General features: G+C 43.4%; 1 protein-coding gene across 1 annotated transcript in view; it reads right to left on the reverse strand.

Annotated features, from left to right (window-relative positions):
- Positions 1–16,980, reverse strand: part of EPB41L4B (erythrocyte membrane protein band 4.1 like 4B) — a 194,265-nt gene extending 177,285 nt beyond the window's left edge. The window contains exon 1 of the mRNA XM_071455149.1: positions 16,627–16,980. Coding sequence (XP_071311250.1) covers positions 16,627–16,650 — 24 coding nt within the window. The 5' untranslated portion in view covers positions 16,651–16,980. The remainder of the gene's footprint in view (positions 1–16,626) is intronic.
- Between the last annotated feature and the right edge of the window lie 2,949 nt (positions 16,981–19,929).

A 19,929-nucleotide genomic window follows, 5' to 3' on the forward strand; every position in this document is an offset into this window, starting at 1 on the left:
CTCTGTTTGGATATTTAAGTATTCTCACCATCATAGATGAGCAAAATTAAATGGGAGAATAGACTGGGCTGTAAACATTTGTTCATTGAGGTTGCCTTGCATGATGCAAGAGAATCAGTGGTAGGGTGAGGGGTACTGACTGCTCCCATCCTGTGCTCCAGGGAGGTGAGGGGGCCTTTTGAAGAGGGGTGGGAAGAAGAGAGATTTCAACTCTTCTGGATCTGGTTCTCCACAGGGGCATACCAACATGTTACCATCTCAAACAGGGCCCAAAACTTATCCCAGAACCACTGAGCCAAACACTTGCAGCTATCAGCTTGAAACCCTGTAACATTAGAGTTCCATTGTCTCCAGGCTAGGATCCTATTTAGTGGAGAAATGGAGTCAATATAGCTTGACCTGAGTGAAAAGGAGTTTCAGTGCACTACTGGAATAGCTCTTGAGTGTGGAGAAATGGACTGCTTACTTTTTGTCGGGAGGTTTAATGTTTTCACATGCTTTGCTGCAAGATTAAATTTAAAAATGAAAAAAACCCAAGGGTTTTGTGGTTTTTCAATGTCTTTTGAAATTGCTGAGCAGGTTTATACAGTTATCCAGAAAATGTAAACAGAAAGTTCCTGGATTAGGTTTACATGTAGGCATTGAGATAAAGCATTATGATTGAAATCTTGCTTTCACTGTCTTTCTTAAATGTTAGCAGCTGAAGTTGTGTATTCTCAGCAATTAATGTTTTATTGCACTTGAAAACTAGAGCAGAGGGAGACTCCCCAGCACAGAGCTGCAACAAGTACACCCAGTGACAGAAGCAGGGAAAAGCCAAGTCAGAACTGAAGCGCAGACAAATGCTGCAGTCTTCAGTGGTGGCAGAGCCCAGGCTGTAGGCAGCTGTTGGATGCTGTGGGAAGCTGGGATTGGGTCCCTCCCCAGACTGTGGGAACACCAGGGCTGCATTTGCATAGTGGCGCAAGCTAATATTAGGAGCGGCTGGGCTCCCAAGCTGGAGTTTACCAAGGGTTCTTTCACTGTGGGGGAAGGACTCACCTCTCAGGTTAAAAAAAAAAAAATAGGATGGAGAAAGTGTTTACTTGTTGATGCACATGTTCTTTCAAAGACCAGCTTCTCAGAAAATTGTGTTTTGCATGAATGTGGCTGGCCCCCTCAGTCAGTCAGACAGTTTCTGTGAAACACCCACTTAGGCATGGGGAGAAAGGTAATCCCGTTTCATTTTCCAAGAGCAGCAGAAGAAATGGAACTGTACCCAGCCAAGCCTAGTGCCTGGTGTCACCATGTGCTCTCTCGGACTCTCATGCTTATCACCCTTCCTCCAAACTCAGAAACTAAGCATGCATTTTATTCTTTCTCTGACTCAATAATGAAAATTTTGGTCTTTTGTAAGAGTGAAGACTATGAATCTTTAAAGTGCATTGGATAGAAAGAAATTATTTTCGAGACTTCAGATAGCCCAGAAAAGAACACTGCCATGTGTAAGTTAGAACAGAGGTGTATCTTTGGGAAGTTACCTCTTATCTACCTGTGTTACAAGGGCCGTCTTCATCCTGCATGGTGAAATAACTCCCTGCTTGCCAAGATCAAATGTGTAGCTGAGGTATTTATTCAGTTCCTAAAATGTATCTATACCTGCCTGGAGGCACATCTACATAGACTAGAGAGTTGTTTACATAAAAAGAATGAAACCCAGAAGGGTATAGCCTCCTCTGGTAGAAGTCAGACAAAAAAATCTCTCTCACTTGTGAGGACTGAAAACCCTTCAGGCCTGGTTTCAGGCAAAAACCTCTGCAGATAAGATAAGCCTGGTTGCAATCCCAAACTGAATCCCAAACTGGAGTTCTGCCCAGCCAACTGGGAGAGCTGGGAGCTGTGCAGGGGCAGTGCCTCCAGTTCTGAGGTACAGAGGATGCCTCAGGAAGGGTGAGAAGAGCTCCCTGGCTGCTGCTGCTGGAGGTGAGGAAAAAGGATCAGCAGGGAGATAGTCAACTCCAGATCTTAATTTGCCTTTAATATTGGGTGAAGCCACTGACTGAGCAGACACTGCAACCTGCGCTACACCAGCACCAAGCTTTCCACAGCAGGAATACATCATGACAGATGGCTATGCTGGTGGCAGTGGGTGGCATTGAAGTCCAGTCCCAGATAAAGCACATCCTAAATGCTGATGCAGGACAGAGCTAATGATCATGCTAACAAGAGTGATGGCCTGATGGCTGGAATCTTCCTGCTGCCTCCTTTGGCAGTCATAGCACAATTACAGATCTTGGCTATCAGCTAGTGTATAATTTTATAAATCTCAATCAGCAACTGATGAGAAGCCCATTGCCAGCATGGAACCTGGCTCTTCCCCCATCAAGCAGCAGGGTTGTCTAACATCCCACATCACAGCAGGAAAATAGCCCTTTCTAGTCTTCCTGAAACAGATTCAGAGGAGACTTTTGTAGGTATAGGATCATTCAAAGTGAAAAACCTCAAAATAAAAGAATTAATGTTTAAAATTATTAAAAATAAAAGAAACTATTCTGACAATATGAACTTGGCAAAGAAAAGAGTAAAGCTCCGTATAATAAAATTTTAAAAATATAGGGCTGCTTTTCTATTCTTTTTTTTGTCCAACTGGTGTTGTTGTAGAAGCATGGAGCAGAGTTAAAGCTCTGCTAGTCTTTCTCCTGAGAAGTGTCAGGAAAGATGAGTGCCTGTCCTACTCCTGTGCCTGCAATGAATTGTAATGCTTTTGTTTCCGTCCACCCAGTGGAGACAAGGTCTGATATCCCATCTACAAGCAGAGGAGGAGCAGTCATGGTCGTATTGCTTGCCTAAGAGGATGGTCAGTCCCTTTTTGTTGGTTCAGAATCAGCACTATTTGTGCACAGGGGAAAGGAAAGATGGCAGTCTCGGAGCAGAGTTGGTTGCTAGCTCAAAGCTCGTGCTGGCCCTGAGAGCAGCACAGTGGTATGTAACAGCTCATCAGACCTCTCCCCTTGGGAAGGTTGGTTTTCTGCCTCCCTCCAGCTTTGCTTAGGAAGAAGAGAGTATTGTGTGGGTCACTCTTTCTCATATGAGGGGAAAGGGTTCCCACATCTGGCCATAGAGGAGTTATCATTCTCCTCTTCCTACTGTTCCAGAAGAATGAGAATAGATGTAACAAGACATGTTGTGGAGTAAAGGGTGTACTTAAACAGTAGGGCTCTTTTGTCAAGTAAAAAGCAGCTCCAGCTTAGGTGTACTTCAGTTTGCCTTTTTTAGGTGGAGTTAACGGAGTTCATGTGCACTCCCTCAGTCTATTTCTGGGCTTTGCTATTTTATGTAACAAATCTTTTACATCAGTTTGGGCCCAGATCCCATAAGAGTATTCTGAGCAGATTTGAAGTCTGGGTGATGGTCACAAGGAAACAGAAGTAAATACACAACCAGGAGTGAGCCAGTGGCAGAGGAATGGACTGGATGCCTTTGCTAATGATAGGATCTGCAATTCTATCTGACTTGACTGTTCAGGAAAGAGTGACGGGAGTGTTTGAGAGCTACCCACTCAGTATGCCAATATTCAGACACCTCACCTTTGTTTTTCTGAGTTGGAGCTCTGTCATCTGATAACACCTAAAAATTATAAAATAAAATGAACCAAGAGGGAGATATAAAACCTCACAGCAGCACTGAACTTTGCACAGTTTAATTAAAATGCCTAATTGGATTAGCAAACAATAATTTGGATTATTAGACTTGCCATACAACAGTTTTCAAATTCATGATGAATCTCAACAATGCAAATTCTCTCTCTTAAGTGGGGCAGCAGTTGAAGTGCACTAATTGTTCCAAAATATAGCTTGGAAAAAACTTTATGAAATTTTTATTAAAAACAAACAAATGAAAAAGGGGAGCAGAGTGTCCCATCCCAAGTGTTCAAGGCCAGATTGGATGAAGGTTTGAGCCACCACCTGCTGTAGTGGAAGGTGTCCCTGCTATGGCAGGGGGATTGATCTAGATGATTTTTAAGGTCCCTTCCAACCCAAACCATCTATGATTCTATGATGATTCTGTTTCCCAGGAGCACTTGAAAAAAAAAAAAACCAACCAAAAACAAGCAAACCAAATTGAAATAACAACAAAAAAATGCTGACAGAAACTTTTTTGGCAAAGTTCCAGAATTGTCAATTAGCATCTACTAATTTCATAAGCCTGATCTATAGCTCCCATCAGCAGCTTGATTTTTCAGGTTGGACTAAATAACTCAGCTTTGAAAATACATGTCCATATATGCCATGTCAGATATCTAAACTGAGCAGCAAGATCAAACATTTAGTCTTGGCCTGTGGTCATTGCTCTGACTCTGTATTTGCCACTCTAAACAATCTTGCAGTAAAAAAGATACTGTGCTAATGCTCAAGCTTGAGAATACCTGGGAGCCAAGGTGTCCATAGCAGAACTAGCAAACAAACAGCCTGGATTCAGCCAGGTTAGTGGCAGCTGATCACTACAGACAATAATGTTCCATACCTGACAGAAAACAAACTGATTTAGATGTTTGACATTTTGCAAACATGGTTAAAATGTAAAGAATGGAAACACAGTGAGGAAGTCTAGCACTCAGAATACAAAACTCCCAAAGCCAATCAGGTGTCTGATACTTAAAGAAATGTCTAGGAACTGGACATGCTGCAAATGAATTTTCACTGTAGAAGCTTGCTGGAAATGTCACTGAAATATGATTCCCAGTAATTATTTGTAGCCCTAGACAAGTGTCATTGTTCGTGACCAGCAGTGTGAAAGTAACATAAAGTGAATATGTGGAATTCTGTCTAAAACAAACAGCTCGACATTATTTGCTCAGCTAGTGAGGAGCATTGTTTCTGTGAATACCAGCCATAATAGAAGTCTGAGCACAATATTTCAATAATAGCTTAAATAATCTTTGATCAAGGAGCAACAGGGTGGTATTAAGAGCCAGACAGATTAAATCTTCCTCAGAGAATATGGAGTCCCAGACCTCACTGCTCCAGATGAATTGGCTGGAGGGACTGGTCTTTTCTCAAGTAAGGGATGCAACCAGGCAGCGTGTGAGCAGGGAGGGAGCAGAGCAGGGCCATGTTCCTTGGGCAAGGCTGTGGTGACAGCCTGGGGATCTTTCACTGTCCTTCTTCTACACCTGGAAGAAGGTGTAGAAGAAGGACAGTGAAAGATGCCCACAGAGAGGATCCCCACCATGTCCCCGCATTGTCCCTTTGACTGCCTGACTCCTGCTCTCTGAGGCACAGCTTGGGTCCCAGTCCTCCCTGTCTGGCTGCTGCCTTTCTCCATTCACTTGCTCAATTGCTCAGTGTAGCTCACAGCAGCTGATTCTCTCCTGGCCCAGAAGTGGCAAAGGAACTGGAAGGAAGGTGTGAGGATGACTTTCATCACCTGCTGCTGCTGTAAGGTGCAAAATGAAAGACAGCATCCAGGTGGACACATACCTGTGAGACACAGTGTTTGAATGGACTTATGTGATTGTCATCCCTCTGCTGAGTGCTGCCAGATGGCCAAAGCCTTGCTGTCCAGCTGTCCAGTGTAGAGAAAATAGTGACATGAAGGCTGAGGGCATTTGAAGAGTTGGATACATCAGGCAGGGTGATCCCTTCTATGCTCCTGCAGCACACTGTGAACACACCACTTGCTTCCCTGCAAGAAACTCTGCCTCAGCCACATTATGCAAGTTATAGAGTATGGCAGAGGAGGGTCTGTGCCTGTGTGGTGGCAGCAAAACAGAGCACCTCCATGACAAAACTCCTGTTCACACACTAAGGAAAAGGCATTTGGATGCAATGCTGTCACCTTATAATAGCTCCCCCTGCAGTACAGAAGTTCTTTGGTTTCCTACCTTTAATCTGTATAAACCTGTGGCTTTCCTATACACAGAAAGAGGATTTTGTGCATTCAGTCCTTGGTATCACAACTATCCTGGATTTGTATTCCATTTTAAGGTGGATCTTGGTAAATCAAAATTGTTCGCTGTCTACAAAATAAAGAAAAAAAAGGTGGGAAGTGAATGTAAGAGGGGATTTCATCAATGTCTCTGATTATCTGAAGGAGGGGTGTAATGGGGATGGATCCAGGCTCTTCTCAGTGGTGCTGAGCAATAGCAAAAGATGTAACAGGCAGAAGCTGGAACAGAGGAAGTTCCACCTGAACTTGAGGAACCTCTTTGTGTATGGGTGACCAAGCACTGGAACAGATTCTCCAGAGAGACTGTGAAGTCTCTCTCACTGAAGATATGGAAAAACATCTGAACAGTCCTGTGCCATGTGCTCTAGGATAACCCTGCAGGAGCAGGGAGGTTGGACCAGATGACCCACTGTGGTCCCTTCAGCCTGACCCATTCTGTCACTCTTGACAAGTGCTGCACACCACTCTTCTTAGGAAGGGGCACTCCCAAAATGAATCCTGCCTGCCCAGGACTCAAGGCCTGCAATGCTTCTCTTTGAAGGTGTACACAATAGCAATCTCTGGTGTGTGCATACAGATCCTGAGTTATTCAGGCAAGGCTGGCAGCACCATACCAGCCAGCTTAACTAAATAATCTACTTGTTCTTAGTGCTTTCCCTCATTACAGCATTTTACAAAACCTACCTTAATTAAAGTTCACAGCAGTCCTGTGAGTTAGCAAAATGTCATTATCCCAATTTTACAGATGAAGAAATTGCAACAGAGAGGGGAAATGCTGTGCTTGAGGGCACAGAAGGAGAGTTTTAGGGGCAGGATTAGCCATTGGGAACTTTTGGCTCTGTGCAGCACAGCCAGCCTTCGAGGGCACTGGATAGGCTCTCAGAGATGCTGAAAACACTGTCCTCCCCCAGGGCTCCTTTGCAATCTCTATGTACTGTCCATAAGGTGACAAAGGACACTGGTCTGGGATCTGGGTGTTGGCATTTGTTATCCCATACTTAGGTTGCAGAGCTAGGCCGTGACAGGCATGTGCTAAGGAGAAGGAGAAAATCAGCAACATGACCTTTCTTGGGCTATTGTGGAGTCTCAGAGTGCTGCTCAGTGAACAAAGAGGGGCCACAAACAACTTAGAGCAGTCTGAGGCTGGGCCAAGCCACAGCAGGCACTGTACCACCTTTGACCGCTGCTGGATTCCAGAGGGCTCAGGACTTAATCCCCAAACCATGCTGCCTTGCTGAGCCAAAACCTCATGGTGACCACAAACATATCCAAGATATCTAGGAGCAAGCTGAGGCAAACATGGATCCAAATGGTGTGACATTGGCAACCCATCTGGAGTGGCAAAGGGGGCAAATTTCTACTCTGAGTCATGCAGCAGAGATGTGGAGCTGGGTCTCACACCTTTTGAGCCACCACCCTAGCCAGAAGGCTCAGATGTTTGCAGCTGACATTCCTACACCTTCCATTTTCATGTAAATATCCAGAAGGGTTTATTTTTCCTTATAAGAAAGGAAAGCCCCCATTCTACATGTTAAAAAAAATGCTTCACTACAGAGCAAAATCATTACCTACTACTCAGCTGAGCATGAAACATTTGGGTCAAAGGCACCTCAGGATGTCTCTAGTCCCACTTCCTGCTCAAAGCAGGGTCAGCTCTGAAATCAGACCAGGGTACTCAGTGTTTTATCCAATTGTGTCTTGAAAAATCTCCAAGGATGGAGATTGCACAATGACCCTGAGCAACCTGCTCTAATGCCTAATTTTCCTCCTGATGATTTGTTTTTCCTTATATCCTGTTGGAACCAGTTGGATTGGTGTCCTAGAAAGTAGTGTGTTGTTTCACCTGTGGCTACTTCCAGAATTTTTTTCTTTGTTTAAAGCTCTGCTAAAAATAAAAAAAAAATAAATTTAAGAAAAAGAGACCATGGAAACTTTTCAGTATGGATTTTAGTACAGTAGCACTCTGTCAAGATCTCAAGCTGAAGGCTCATGATTACATCAGAAATATAATAAGAATATATCTTTTTTTTTAATGTGACTTAATGCACCAACTTTTTTAAAACTCCAGTGTTATTTGATTTTCCCCCCTTGTTTTTGTAAGGCAGTGCTTTCATGTTCCTGTAATGGAACACGGATCAGAGGTCTCTAAAACTCTCAAGTCTGCATCACGTCTTAATACCCTAAGGCATAGGTAACATGATTGAGGTTTACTGCTGAAATTCACCTAATATATTCTTGTTACATCAGTAATGTTAGTCACCTGTTACTTTCTTGAAATTCTTTTTAGAAACATAATACTCAAATTTTCCTGTGAAGTTATTTCTATATTTACTTCCCTGACTTGGGGGAAGGGGGGAGCCAAATGCGTAGTGAGGGATCTAGTGCTCCCTGAATCACTTCTCAGTAATTATACATGCACCAAAGCCAGGAACTGTGTGTGCCATGCAAATGAGGGAGGTAACATGGATCTCATTTGGCTTTGTTGTGACAAACCACACCATAATCCTGTGTTGGAGTAAGCCTAACATTTATCTGGTCGTGCTTGTAACTGTGTATGGCATTGCTGGGAAATATTCTGCCGTGTTTACTTTGCTCAGTAGGCAGGAGTTACTGCACCCACCTCCCAGACTTACTTACTCCATGGATATGGAGTACTCCTTGGTCTGGCAATCAAGAGAAATGTAGTGTGGAGTCTCCCAGAGATCAGTGATAAGAGAGTAAGGAGTTGGATGTGACTGATAAGGGGGTGTGCCAAAAGTGGTGCCTGGCTATTCTGCCACTGGTATCTCCTGGCAGGAAGGAGATGAAAGGATCCTTCCCATGGAATGAAATACAGAGGGATACTATGCTAAGGCTGTAGTGGTTCAGCCTTCAGACAGTGCCGTTTGCTCATGCATATTGAGGGCCATGCCTCCTACACTTTAGACTGCAAATGGAAGTGTAGTAATCACTGCAAATGGCCACATTTCCTGGAGAGCGCTGAAACCCCACTGTGAGTCATCCAGGACCTTGCTCTGCTTACCCCTCCCTCCCTGGTGAGTTCCTTGATGCTGTCACTGTCTTTCCTCTCCCTCTCAGGTTTCAGCTGATCTGCACTGCATGAGCGGGAGGGCAGCACACAGCTCTGCCATGCCTAAAGGGAGAAATGAAGTGGGGAAGGCTGATCCTACCGATGGACTGAGATCCCTGAGAAGCAAAGGGACTCATATTCCTGAACTGTGTCTCAATGGTTAATGCAGAGCAGCTGTCTTGAATTGTTCTGGAGAATACTGACTTTTGGAACTTTCACTGTTCCTTTCCCCTATCCCCCTCTTTTTTTTTCCCCTGTTTTCACTGTTTCTACACCTAGCTGGGGGTCACAGAGACAAAGCCGTGAGCTGGCTTGGGCACTGCTTGGACCACAGGTGCCACAGTGATGCTGCCAAAGGAGTTGGCTGACTGGAGAGGTGAATTTGCACTCATGTCCCTGCTGCCAAGGCAGGCCTGGGCCAGAGCTCAAGCCCAACTCAGGTGTACTCATGTGACCTGTGTAGACATATGGTCTGTTTTACTCGAGGCCAAAAGCGACAATTATTTATAACTCAGTCTTAGGCATGGGACTGAACTCTTTTATTTCTCACCAAGATGAGTAAGAGGCAATAAGAGGGTCTTATTCTCATGCTCTTTTTTCTCTCCTCCCTCACTGACAAGAAAGATTTTGATTGGTTTCTGCTCTCCTTGTTTTGAGCACTCATGTGATTTCATCATTAAAGTGTCTAATGTAAAAAAATACCTGTCTATACTTTGACAGAAGTTGACAAATAACTCAGTAGGGTGAAGTTCCTGCATTTGTAAACACAACATCATTGCTTAGTGTTCAAAGTTCTGCAGTGAACCGGCCAGATAACCACTAGTATATCTCTGAAATTCAATACAGAAATTCTTACCTGGTTTTGTACACATACCCTTTTTGTACAGAATGGTCAAGGGAAACCTGTGTCCTTTAAAAGCAGACCTTTGATGTTTAGGAATGACATCCTGGTAAATGGGACATGCAATCCTATCATTTTTTCCACTTCTAGACTGAAGTGAAATTTTTTCAAGTACTGAGAAGAAAAAAAATCAATAGAGTATTGTGGAGTTTCCCCTAAGTTTAGCTGTGAGGATCTTATTTGTGCTAGAGGGTTGATCCTGTTGTCTCTGGCATCTCATTCCAGAGCCCAAACTGAACTGAAAGCACAGAAATTACTTCACTAAAGCTCCTAAAAGGGCAGGGTGACATGCTGATAGGAACCCCAGAGTCTGCAGCCCTGAGAGGTGGGAGCAGTAAACAGAGTGACTTGTGAGAAATGCTGTGCCAGAGCTCTTGGTGAATCATGTAGCCTCAGAGGAAGAGTAGATGAATTTTCTCTCTCCTGCATCAAGGATAGCTAGAAAGCAACACCAAACACACTGATGGCTGTCACTCACTGAGGTGCACCCAAACAGAGCTCAAAATGAATTTTTGATGAGTTAATAAATGTTGTGCCTAAGGCCAGGTTTTGACTTCTGAATGGGTCCTGGCACTGTGAGCGGACTCCCTGAAGTCAGTGGGAGTCCATGCAGAGTAATGTGTAACCCACCACAAGGCAGTGCATCACAACATGTTTCAAATAATATTCAAGGGCCCTAATCCCAAAAGCACATCTCTAGCTTCTAGAAACTGCATCAGCAGAGAACTGTCACTTATTTTAATAGAATCACCTGCAAGGATAAAATTGCCCACATGCATAAATTGGATCAGGACCTTGAAGCATATTTCTACTGGAGCCAGGACTGAATACCTGCATTTTTGTGAGCATAACTGAATATTCTGCATATGCTGAAATCACAAGAATAGACACAATTTCTTGAATCTGGAAGAAGGCCCACATACCTACTTCCATGCCCTGCCCTGTCCTATTTTCACAGACCAAATACTGTTGTAGGAAAAATATGCAAAAGAAACAGGAAAACCCCTGTACCTTCTGCTTGGGGTAAGGCTAGAAATGTTTTAGTTCCCAGAGATTTGTTCTATAGCCAGTAATGAAGTGAACTCTTAGTCCATAAGATGTATATTGAAAGAAAGCAGATTATACTGTGACATATCTTAATTGTCTCTGCACAAAAACTGAGGCATTTTTCAGCACGTTATAGGAGAACACAGAATGATTTGTATTCCACTGGTATTTTATTAAAATTGTTATTTTGATTATACATTATTTTCCTATCTGTGGTGAAATATTTTTAGTGCGGAACGAAGACTTATGTAAAAAAAGGCTTATACCTGTAACTCCAGGGTTCTGGGGCATGTAGGACGTATTAGGCACTTTTGGTCATTGAAGTTATAGATTCTCTTCCTCACTGTGGAAAAAGTGAATGGGGAGTCAGTTATCAATAGAGGTATCTATCACAAAGCAACCTCTGTGACACTATAGCAGTGCCTGGTCCACTATAATAGGTACCAAAAAATGAAGTCTGAGAAAGGTGATTTCTGTCTCTTCCTTTTCCCAAAATTGCCACCTATTTCATCTCTATTTGAGGGTGAGGGTATCATCTGCCTTTGATCTTTAACAGGAAAACTAAGCAACAGATGACATGGTATAAAGGACATTTTTAATAGATATTCAATATTACCCCAAATAGGTGCTTCATGAAGAAACAGAGGTCAAAAATGAACACATGGGCTAGAAACTCTGTCTTCTGACAGCAGTGCATAATTTGCATTAATCATGTCTATAGCCATTACATCTGACTCCAGCCTAGGCTTCTCTAAGCAAATGAGAGATGCCAAATTTGCATTAAGAGTATTGCTTTGTCGGCCAGTGAGTTGGACTTTCTGTCTTTGAGCAGAGAGCTTTTTGATCAGGTGTCCAATAGCCATGTTTTTCACAGCAGAGTTTCTCTGTTTAAAGCCTTTAACATTTCATGAGAGCATTCTGCAACCTGGAAGCAATAATTTGTTTGATGGTATTCAAATGATGTTTGAAATGCTGAGGTGCATTTTTGTATGTAAGATTTGCAAGTTGTGGTTAGCTATACATACCAAAAATAGCTTTTTAAGAATGTTCAGCCAAATGGTTTGCCTTTATACAAGAATATACACTGAGACCAAACCAAGAAAATTTTAGATTTAGTCAGGAAGCTATTGCCTAAATATCAATCAAAATTTTCATATAATTGCAATGTGAACTGAAGAAGAAATCTTGAAGTGATTTTTCTCTGCAGCCGTTTTCTTGGTTAGCAGTTCTTTGAAATGTTTCCTCTTCCTCATGAATAACTGTGAAGTCCTGCAAGGCAGCTGCCTTGTTATTCTGGCAAGTGTACTGCAACACATCTGCAGTAGCCCAAAACACAGAACTGCTTGGGACTCTCTGACCTGAGACAAAACAAATGTAATAATCATTTACCTGCTACACTGCAAGTTTTGTCAGAAAAATACAAACTAATATATGTATGTAAGATGCTTTATATAATTAAACATACTGTGTATAATATTGAGAGTAAATGCTAGATTCTATATAAAATAAAACTTAAATAGACAATTGAATCCACTACCTGTTGACCTTCTTAAATGGGAGATTGTTGTGATACACAGAAACTTCAGGAATCCTCTATGCTTTAGGAATCTATTTTCTAAATAGATTTTATTTGAGCAACTATTTCCACAGAGGTTCTCTGGCTAAAAGTGACTAAAATGTAACCATTTTTACTACTACCCAGAATAGCATAATTATTCCCCATCAATTTCATATACTCATGAATATGCATGCACTACTACTTTCTTCGCAAAATGGGAGCAATGTGAGAAAACTAACTTATGGCTTCAGAATATGTTAAATATTTCACTTACAGGAATCCATGAAGACCGGTTTTTTTCCCCCCTGGATTCCACTGACAACAGGAATTGATTTGCTGCACTCTCCTCAGAGAAAAGGTGCTTGGCTGCAAAGCTGCCAGAAGCTGCAAAAGGGTCTGCCTAATATTCTTGCCTACACAGATAATGCATATGTGAGTGTACACACATGCTAAAGCACCGTGGCTTGGAAAAGCTGCTTGAGGCCTATTCAGCATTTAGCTTGGACCAAGCTGACCTAGTGCTGAGAATAGCTGCTGGACATGTGAGGAAGGGAAAAAGAGTCCCACTGAGAACAGCACAACCACCACCAGCACCATCTACCAATTGGTGCCCCTTGCTTATGCATACTGAAGACAATCCTACACACCATTGTATCAGTGAGCCCCAAAGTGCAAACTTATGCCTTAAAGAGTCAGAGAATCATAGCATCATAGAATTATAGAATAGTTTGGGTTGGAAGAGACTTTTAAAAGTCCCCTAGTCTAACTCCCCTTCAACGAGCAAGGACACTTTCAAATCAGGTTGCTCAGAGCCTGGTACAACCTGGCCTTAAATGTTTCCAGGGATGGGCTGTCCACCACCTCTCTGGGCAACCTGTTCCAGTGTTTCACCACCATCATTGTAAAAAAACATCCTCCTTATATAAGAATATATTCTTGCTTCTTTCCATCCACCAGGTTTCTACTCAGCTCCCCACCCCCAGGAGACGTCTGCTAGTGAGAGAGAGACTGGTGCCACCACTGAGAGAACTGAGAAACAGGCTACTGCCAGGCCTGGCAGGACCAGCCTACTAACCAGCAGGGACATGCAGCCCATTTTCAGTGCTGCTGCTGACACTGGGACAGGCAGAAGGGTTTCTGTGAAGCACTGTCAGTGCTGACTGCCTCACTTGTTTAAAAATGAGCCTGCAAAATTTATTAGATGGAGCCATCTGCTTCTCAGTCATTCTCCTACACTACCTCTGACAGTGACTGACAGGAGAGAAACAATGAATTTACAGCAGTGGGTGAGAATCAATTGCATTTCTGATCCCTCTTCCAGAGCTGCTTGGAGCCCTTACAGTTCAACCTGGAGTACCTGGTAACACATCTGAACTTTTAAGATGCAGGGTTAGTATTCTTGGTTACTTTTGCTTTGCTCCTTGCAAAAGCCAATGAAGAAGAGTATGCAAAGGAGCAAAGGAGTTGAGTTTGCAATTTTTATTGTTAATCAAGCTAGTAAAGGGGAAAATTCACTATGACAGCCCCAGCTTTTCTCTTGTTTTTAAAAGGGAGCCATTCAAAGGTCATTTGGATCTTATTGCCATATAACTTCTGATTTCAATAATCCAATAGATTTTAATAGTTCTAAAGGCCTTAATATGGTTACAAGTGTATGAGTGCATGTTCTTTGAACAAGGAGTGAAAAATGATTTTTTTCATTAACAGATTCCAGTCTAGAACATTAACTTTTTTTGTCACAAGTACATAATCATCATTGCAAAATGACTTGCAGTTGTGTATGTTTCTTTTGACTGTTTATTCAATTCCTAATGAAAACTGAAAGCATTGTGGGTTGGTTTTTTTCTGATATTTATTTGGTGTGAAAATCAGGTGCAGAAAACTATGAAGTTTTGTCAAAACAAGAGAAGAAACTGCTTTGATTCACTTGTATTGCAAATAAATGTATTAGTTCTGCTCCTTCCACTCCAGACCTAAAAAAGAAACCATATGTCCCAAACTTTGGCTACTTTTCAAATTGCACTGGTTGATCTAACTAGCAGTACCACTTTTGCCTGCAAACCTCAGATGACAAAAATATGGACTCTCTTGAAGTTAATCAGTGACTTAAGGCAGCAGCATAGCTAATTTGTTTCGGCTACTCAAGCAGATAAAAGAAACAAGTGAAAGATGTTGCTGCCATTTCTAAAAGCTGATTCACATGTCCTCAGGAATTAGTTTTTAATACCTGCTGCATAGGCTGTGTAAGTTGTTGGTAGGGTTTGTGAAGGAAGCCATGCACGAGCAAAGAGGAGCCCCAGCAGCAGCTCAGCAGAGAGAGGAGCCCTCGGGCCACCTGCTGCATAAGGCAGAGCACAGGTGCCTGATCTTGCAGTGGTGGCAGACACCAGACCTGCTAAATTGGGTCTGCTTCTCATCAGCCTGCACACCTTTGCCAAGGGCAGGTCTTCACCCCAGGCTGGCTGCATGCTTGGGCTTCCCTTTCTCCAGAAAGCAGCACCCTCCTGGCTCCTTGCTGGCCAAGGAGCCACCACTGGCTGACTGGCTGAGGTGAAAAGTCCTGAGACAGTGATGTCTCCTCCCTCAGCAGTATTGCATGGCTCAGGGGTTCTTTCTGTGTAATGCCTTGCTGGTGCTGCTGGCAGGGCCACCCACTCACAGCTGTGCTCACCACAGGCTGGAAAACAGGCAGCACAAGTGGGCCAAAGCCAGGCAGCATCCTGTCTGTGTTGGCTGCCACCCCCATGGACTCAGGATCCATGACCAGTGCTCGTCACTATGTGGTCAGCTGCTCCTCTGTACTGTAGGATCCTCTCTGAGTGGCAGCTGTGGTCATGCACATTTAAAAAAGGTCCAAGCTCCAGGCAGGGTAGTGCCCAGGTTGGCTTGGTGACCTGTGCTGGAGCTGCAGGGTGTCAGAGGAGTCAGCAAGCCAACAGGGGAGCTTGCAGACAGCTCAAAGAAAACATTGAGGGTAGGCTGTCCCTTCAGCATGTCCATCTCAGGGCAGAGTACCAGGAGCCACTTCTCTCTAAAAACTGTGCAAGTCTTTACTGTCACATGGAGACTGATGCTTAAAAAATTCTTGTGTTTTCCTCCCTTTGGTATTTTTGAAGTATTTTGGTGTTATATGTGAGTAGCCAGCTCACCATGCAGGTGACAAAAGGCTGCTCCCTGCTCAAGACAACCTAGGCCAATGTCTCATCTCTGCTGGCTGTAACATAGAGACAGAACTTGGGGCACTCATGCTTCTCCTGGAGGAGCTGTCCATCTTTTCATGGCATTGCTAGGCACCAGCTGGAAGATGGAAGAGATCAGGTAGCCCAAGGCCACTTTGGTCTCAGCATTTTCCTGGGGAGAGGGGATGGTCTGTGCTCCATGCCCTTCCTCCTGAGCACATCTCAGATCCCACCTCCCCATGTGCAAGCTCACCACCCGTGACCTTGGCTGTACAGAGGCAAATTCCATCTTGTGCTCTTTCTCACCTTCAGTGAACATTTATTTATCCCATGCAAAGGGGAACACATCAATAGGGCCCTGTGCCTTCCTGGAGAGCGGCAGTTGCACACATCCAGCTCTCGTGGCACATTCCTGGGCCAGAGTTTGACAGTGCCCTTGGATCAGGCTCTGCTGGTTGCACAGGCAGAGAAGCACCTGCCCTGTGTGATAAGGGACTGGCCCTTGTGCTGCTCAGCATCATCAAGGTAGGAGCATGCCTGGGCATGCTGAGAAGCAGAATGTGACAACCCCGAAAAATCCAAGTTTGGGAAATACTGATGCATTCAAAATGAAGTTGCTGTGTCAATTTTGGGGGAAAGGAAAGCTGCAGAAACAGTTCATCTATTGCTTGTGAGCAGTCTGCGGTATCAGCAAATACAAAGTAGATACAGTGATATACCAAGAAGTGCTTGAGCATTATAAGATTAGATGTAAGAAACATAATGTTGTACTGAGCCATGTGACTGGGTGATGATTATATTTCTAAACCTACAAGACACAAATGAGTGCTTTATAAAAGAAAGGGGAGAAAGGTGTCATGCAAAAGGGGAGAAAAATGTCATGTTATCTGTTGGAATTGCTGCAACGTGATGAAAGTGATTTGCAGAAATATGCACAACTCACCAAGAAATACTGCCTGTGTCTCATCCCATCCGTAGGAGAAGAAAGCTGGCATGTGTAGAGCTTCTTGATGAAAGTACTGAGCACATCCTCCTCCTTCTTCTGCCTTGCCTGGTGGCATAGCAAAGCACGTTTAGCTTTCACTGAAATCAATAGCTGGGGTCATTTAACATCTACCTGAAACATTTTGCATCCTGCAAAATGAGGTACTGTGAGGCTTTGGGGTTTGTTTTTTTTTTTTGCCCCCTTGCTGTGCAGGATTCCTGCTAAGAGCAAGTGCTAGAAAGCAGAGGCAGAGGTATTTTCTGGTATTCTCTGGAGAGGTTGAGCTTTAGCTCCAGCAATCTGTGTTTTCTTTTTATAACAGCACCTCTCACTGTGGTATCTTAGCACTTGCTAAAAGGTAATCTCAGAGAGTAAATACATGTCCACTCCTCTGAGTTGCCTAGATTGGAATTTGTCCTTTAATTCCATGTTCTGGTGGGATTGCTTATGTAATAGTTGGTTGTTTTTTTTTTTTCCTTAAACTAAGGTTATAATTCCATGGTACATAGAATTAGGCAAACATTTCATATCATAAAACTACAGCCTGTGGGTGTGATGGGCTTTGGGCCAGCATCTATGAACAGACAAATGCTTTTTGTCATTTTGAGGAGTTAGGAAATCAGACAGATCACATAGAGATGAGAAATAGTAAATGTGTTTAATTAAAAATTATTTTCTCAAGATGGTTTCAACAAAAATATTGAACATTGGAAATGTTGGAACACCTTCTTCAGCATCGCAAATGTAGGCCAGCAGGCCTGCTTTAAAGGAGTAAGGGGGAGGAATGGAAACAAAAGTGGATAAAAAGTCCCCAAAAATCCAAATGTGTCTCTATTTCTTAGGGAAGCAATCAGTTTAGCACACATGTTGATGTGTGGTGGTACACTTTCTGTTCACCAAAAGGACTTGGCAGGCACAGTTTGAATGGCTGCACGAGGGACACATGCCTAGTGTCATTTTGGTGTCTTGTGCTAGGGGGACTTTCCAAGGAGCAGTGGAAACCACCCATGAGCAAACTGGTGAGCTGCCCTCTGATTCTTCACAGAAATGCTTGTTAGACCAACTGGAAAGGATGAGACAGGCAGGGTGTGCCCTCTTTCTGTAGATCTGGGCAGCATCTGTGGAGTCTTACTGAAAGCAGCTCACCCTTTAAAGAGTGACACCCCACCAAACCCTGGCAGGGTAGTTCCTTCCTGTGACAGTGGTCACAGGGGTCTTTGGATGAGGGAAGAGACAAGGATTTGACTCCATATTTCAGAAGGCTTGATTTATTATTTTATGATATATATATTACATTATAACTATAGTAAAAAGAATAGAAGGAAAAGCTTCATCTCAGAAGGCTAGCTAAGCTAAGAATAGAAAAGGAATGATAACAAAAGCAGCTGGCTTGTACAGAGAGAGAGAGAGAGCCAGCTCTGCTGTGACTGGTCACTAATTCCAAATATCCACACGAGACCAATCACAGATGCACCTGTTGCATTCCACAGCAGCAGATAACCATTGTTTACATTTTGTTTCTGAGGCCTCTCAGCTTCTCGGAAGGAAAAATCCTAAGAAAGGATTTTTCATAAAAAGATGTCTGCGACACCTTCTAGTACCTCTGTTCTATCTGTTTTCTTCTACTTTGTGCATGAAGGTTGAAATTAGCTTAAACCAGTCGATTCCACTTGCAGAACCACTGCTCTGGCCAGCCTCACCCTAGAAAAGTCAAATCTTTGGCTCAGGGTGGAGGGGCTCTGTGTCTTTCATCTCCCTGATGGCTCCAAGACCAGCTATCCTATCCCATCCCATCCCATCCACCTGGGATGAGCTATGACTAAGGTTGATGGAGCAGTTGGCATAGGGAGCCAGCACCACCTCCCAGAAATAGCCAAGCCAGGGAGACATGGGCAGATTTTCAGTGGTGTTTCAGTGGATTTTCTGAAGGGCCAACACTGCCTTTCAAAGATGAGAGAGGTTATTAATTAGCTGCCCAGGAAACATTGTTTTCCTTTGTAAAGCAGTCTCTCCTTTGGAGCTGGGAGACACACTGCTAATGCTGCATAATCACTCATTTGGGACACCAAGGTGTCACAGGCTCACCACAGCCCTGGGAGGAGTTAGGCCTTGGGAGGGTAATGCCAGATTTCCACACTGTTATCCCAGCTCTGGGCAGGTTTTCTGTGGGGCCATAAACTGGTCACTTCTGTCTTTCTACCTTCATTTGCCCCCCTGAATGAATTAGAAGATGGGCTTTGTTGATTAGCTGTCTAATAAATTACATTGCACTTTGCATATGCAGCACATGATTAAAGCATCCCCATGGCAGTTCATTAAAAGCCCTAGAGCAGTGGTATAACAACAGGTAAGCACATAAATTTTGACAGCCCCAGTTTTGCAGATGCATCTGGTTACAAACAGAATTTAATGTGACTTCAAATAAACCATGTGAAAACAAGCTCTTCCATTTGTCTGGATTAGCATAAGCTCTTCCTCCCCTCATCTCATTTCCTGCATGTTTAAACTACAAATACAGCTGAATTTGAATGTAATCCTCATGTCTTTACCAACTCATCTTCACTGACAAAAGTGCATCATTAAGAAATAGTAGTGTAAGAAGTGGGGGGGGGACAGACTAGCCTCCTGTTTTTAAACGTGATAAAAGCAAACCCATCCAAATCTGTGTTAGTGAGTAAAAATTTATTCCCTAAGCACAATAAAAGGTATCACAGAGCATACAGGCACCAAAAAAGTCTAGCTTCAAGATTACCAGAGCATTTCTGTAAATTTGGGATGCTCTTCTCAGTTCATAAACACTTATTACATGTAAGCAGACCCAGTGCCTGGAGAAAATGTGCCGTTTAACCTATTATTGATTACTTTTACAATCTTCTGAAGCAGCCAGATTGTATTTCAGGGGAGAAATGGAGAAGCTGAACGTGCAGTGCATACTCTGGAGAGCTGCCAGTTCCACCTGTAAGGTAACAGGGGGTTGATCCAAGCCCAGTGGACCTGGGAGAGGCAAGTGGTCATTACCTGATCAGGGTAGCAGCATGCAGTCAAACAGTGTTTGTTTGTTTTGGGGATGGTGGTTTTGGGGGTTGCTACAAGATGAGCTAGTGCAAGAGACATTTCTTTAAGACTAGGATGAGTGTCTAGGACCTGAAGCAACTCATCACCTGGAAGTTGTAGAGAGATCCCTGAAGACTGATCCAGCTGTAGCTTCCTTTGCCCTGGCAAAGTCTGGGACTGTGGGAACTACAGCCAAGTGTACCAGCA

Source organism: Agelaius tricolor, unplaced genomic scaffold (genome assembly GCF_023055355.1).
Source record: "Agelaius tricolor isolate 1412-34295 unplaced genomic scaffold, bAgeTri1.0.p SCAF_2, whole genome shotgun sequence".
Classification (NCBI taxonomy): domain Eukaryota; kingdom Metazoa; phylum Chordata; class Aves; order Passeriformes; family Icteridae; genus Agelaius; species Agelaius tricolor.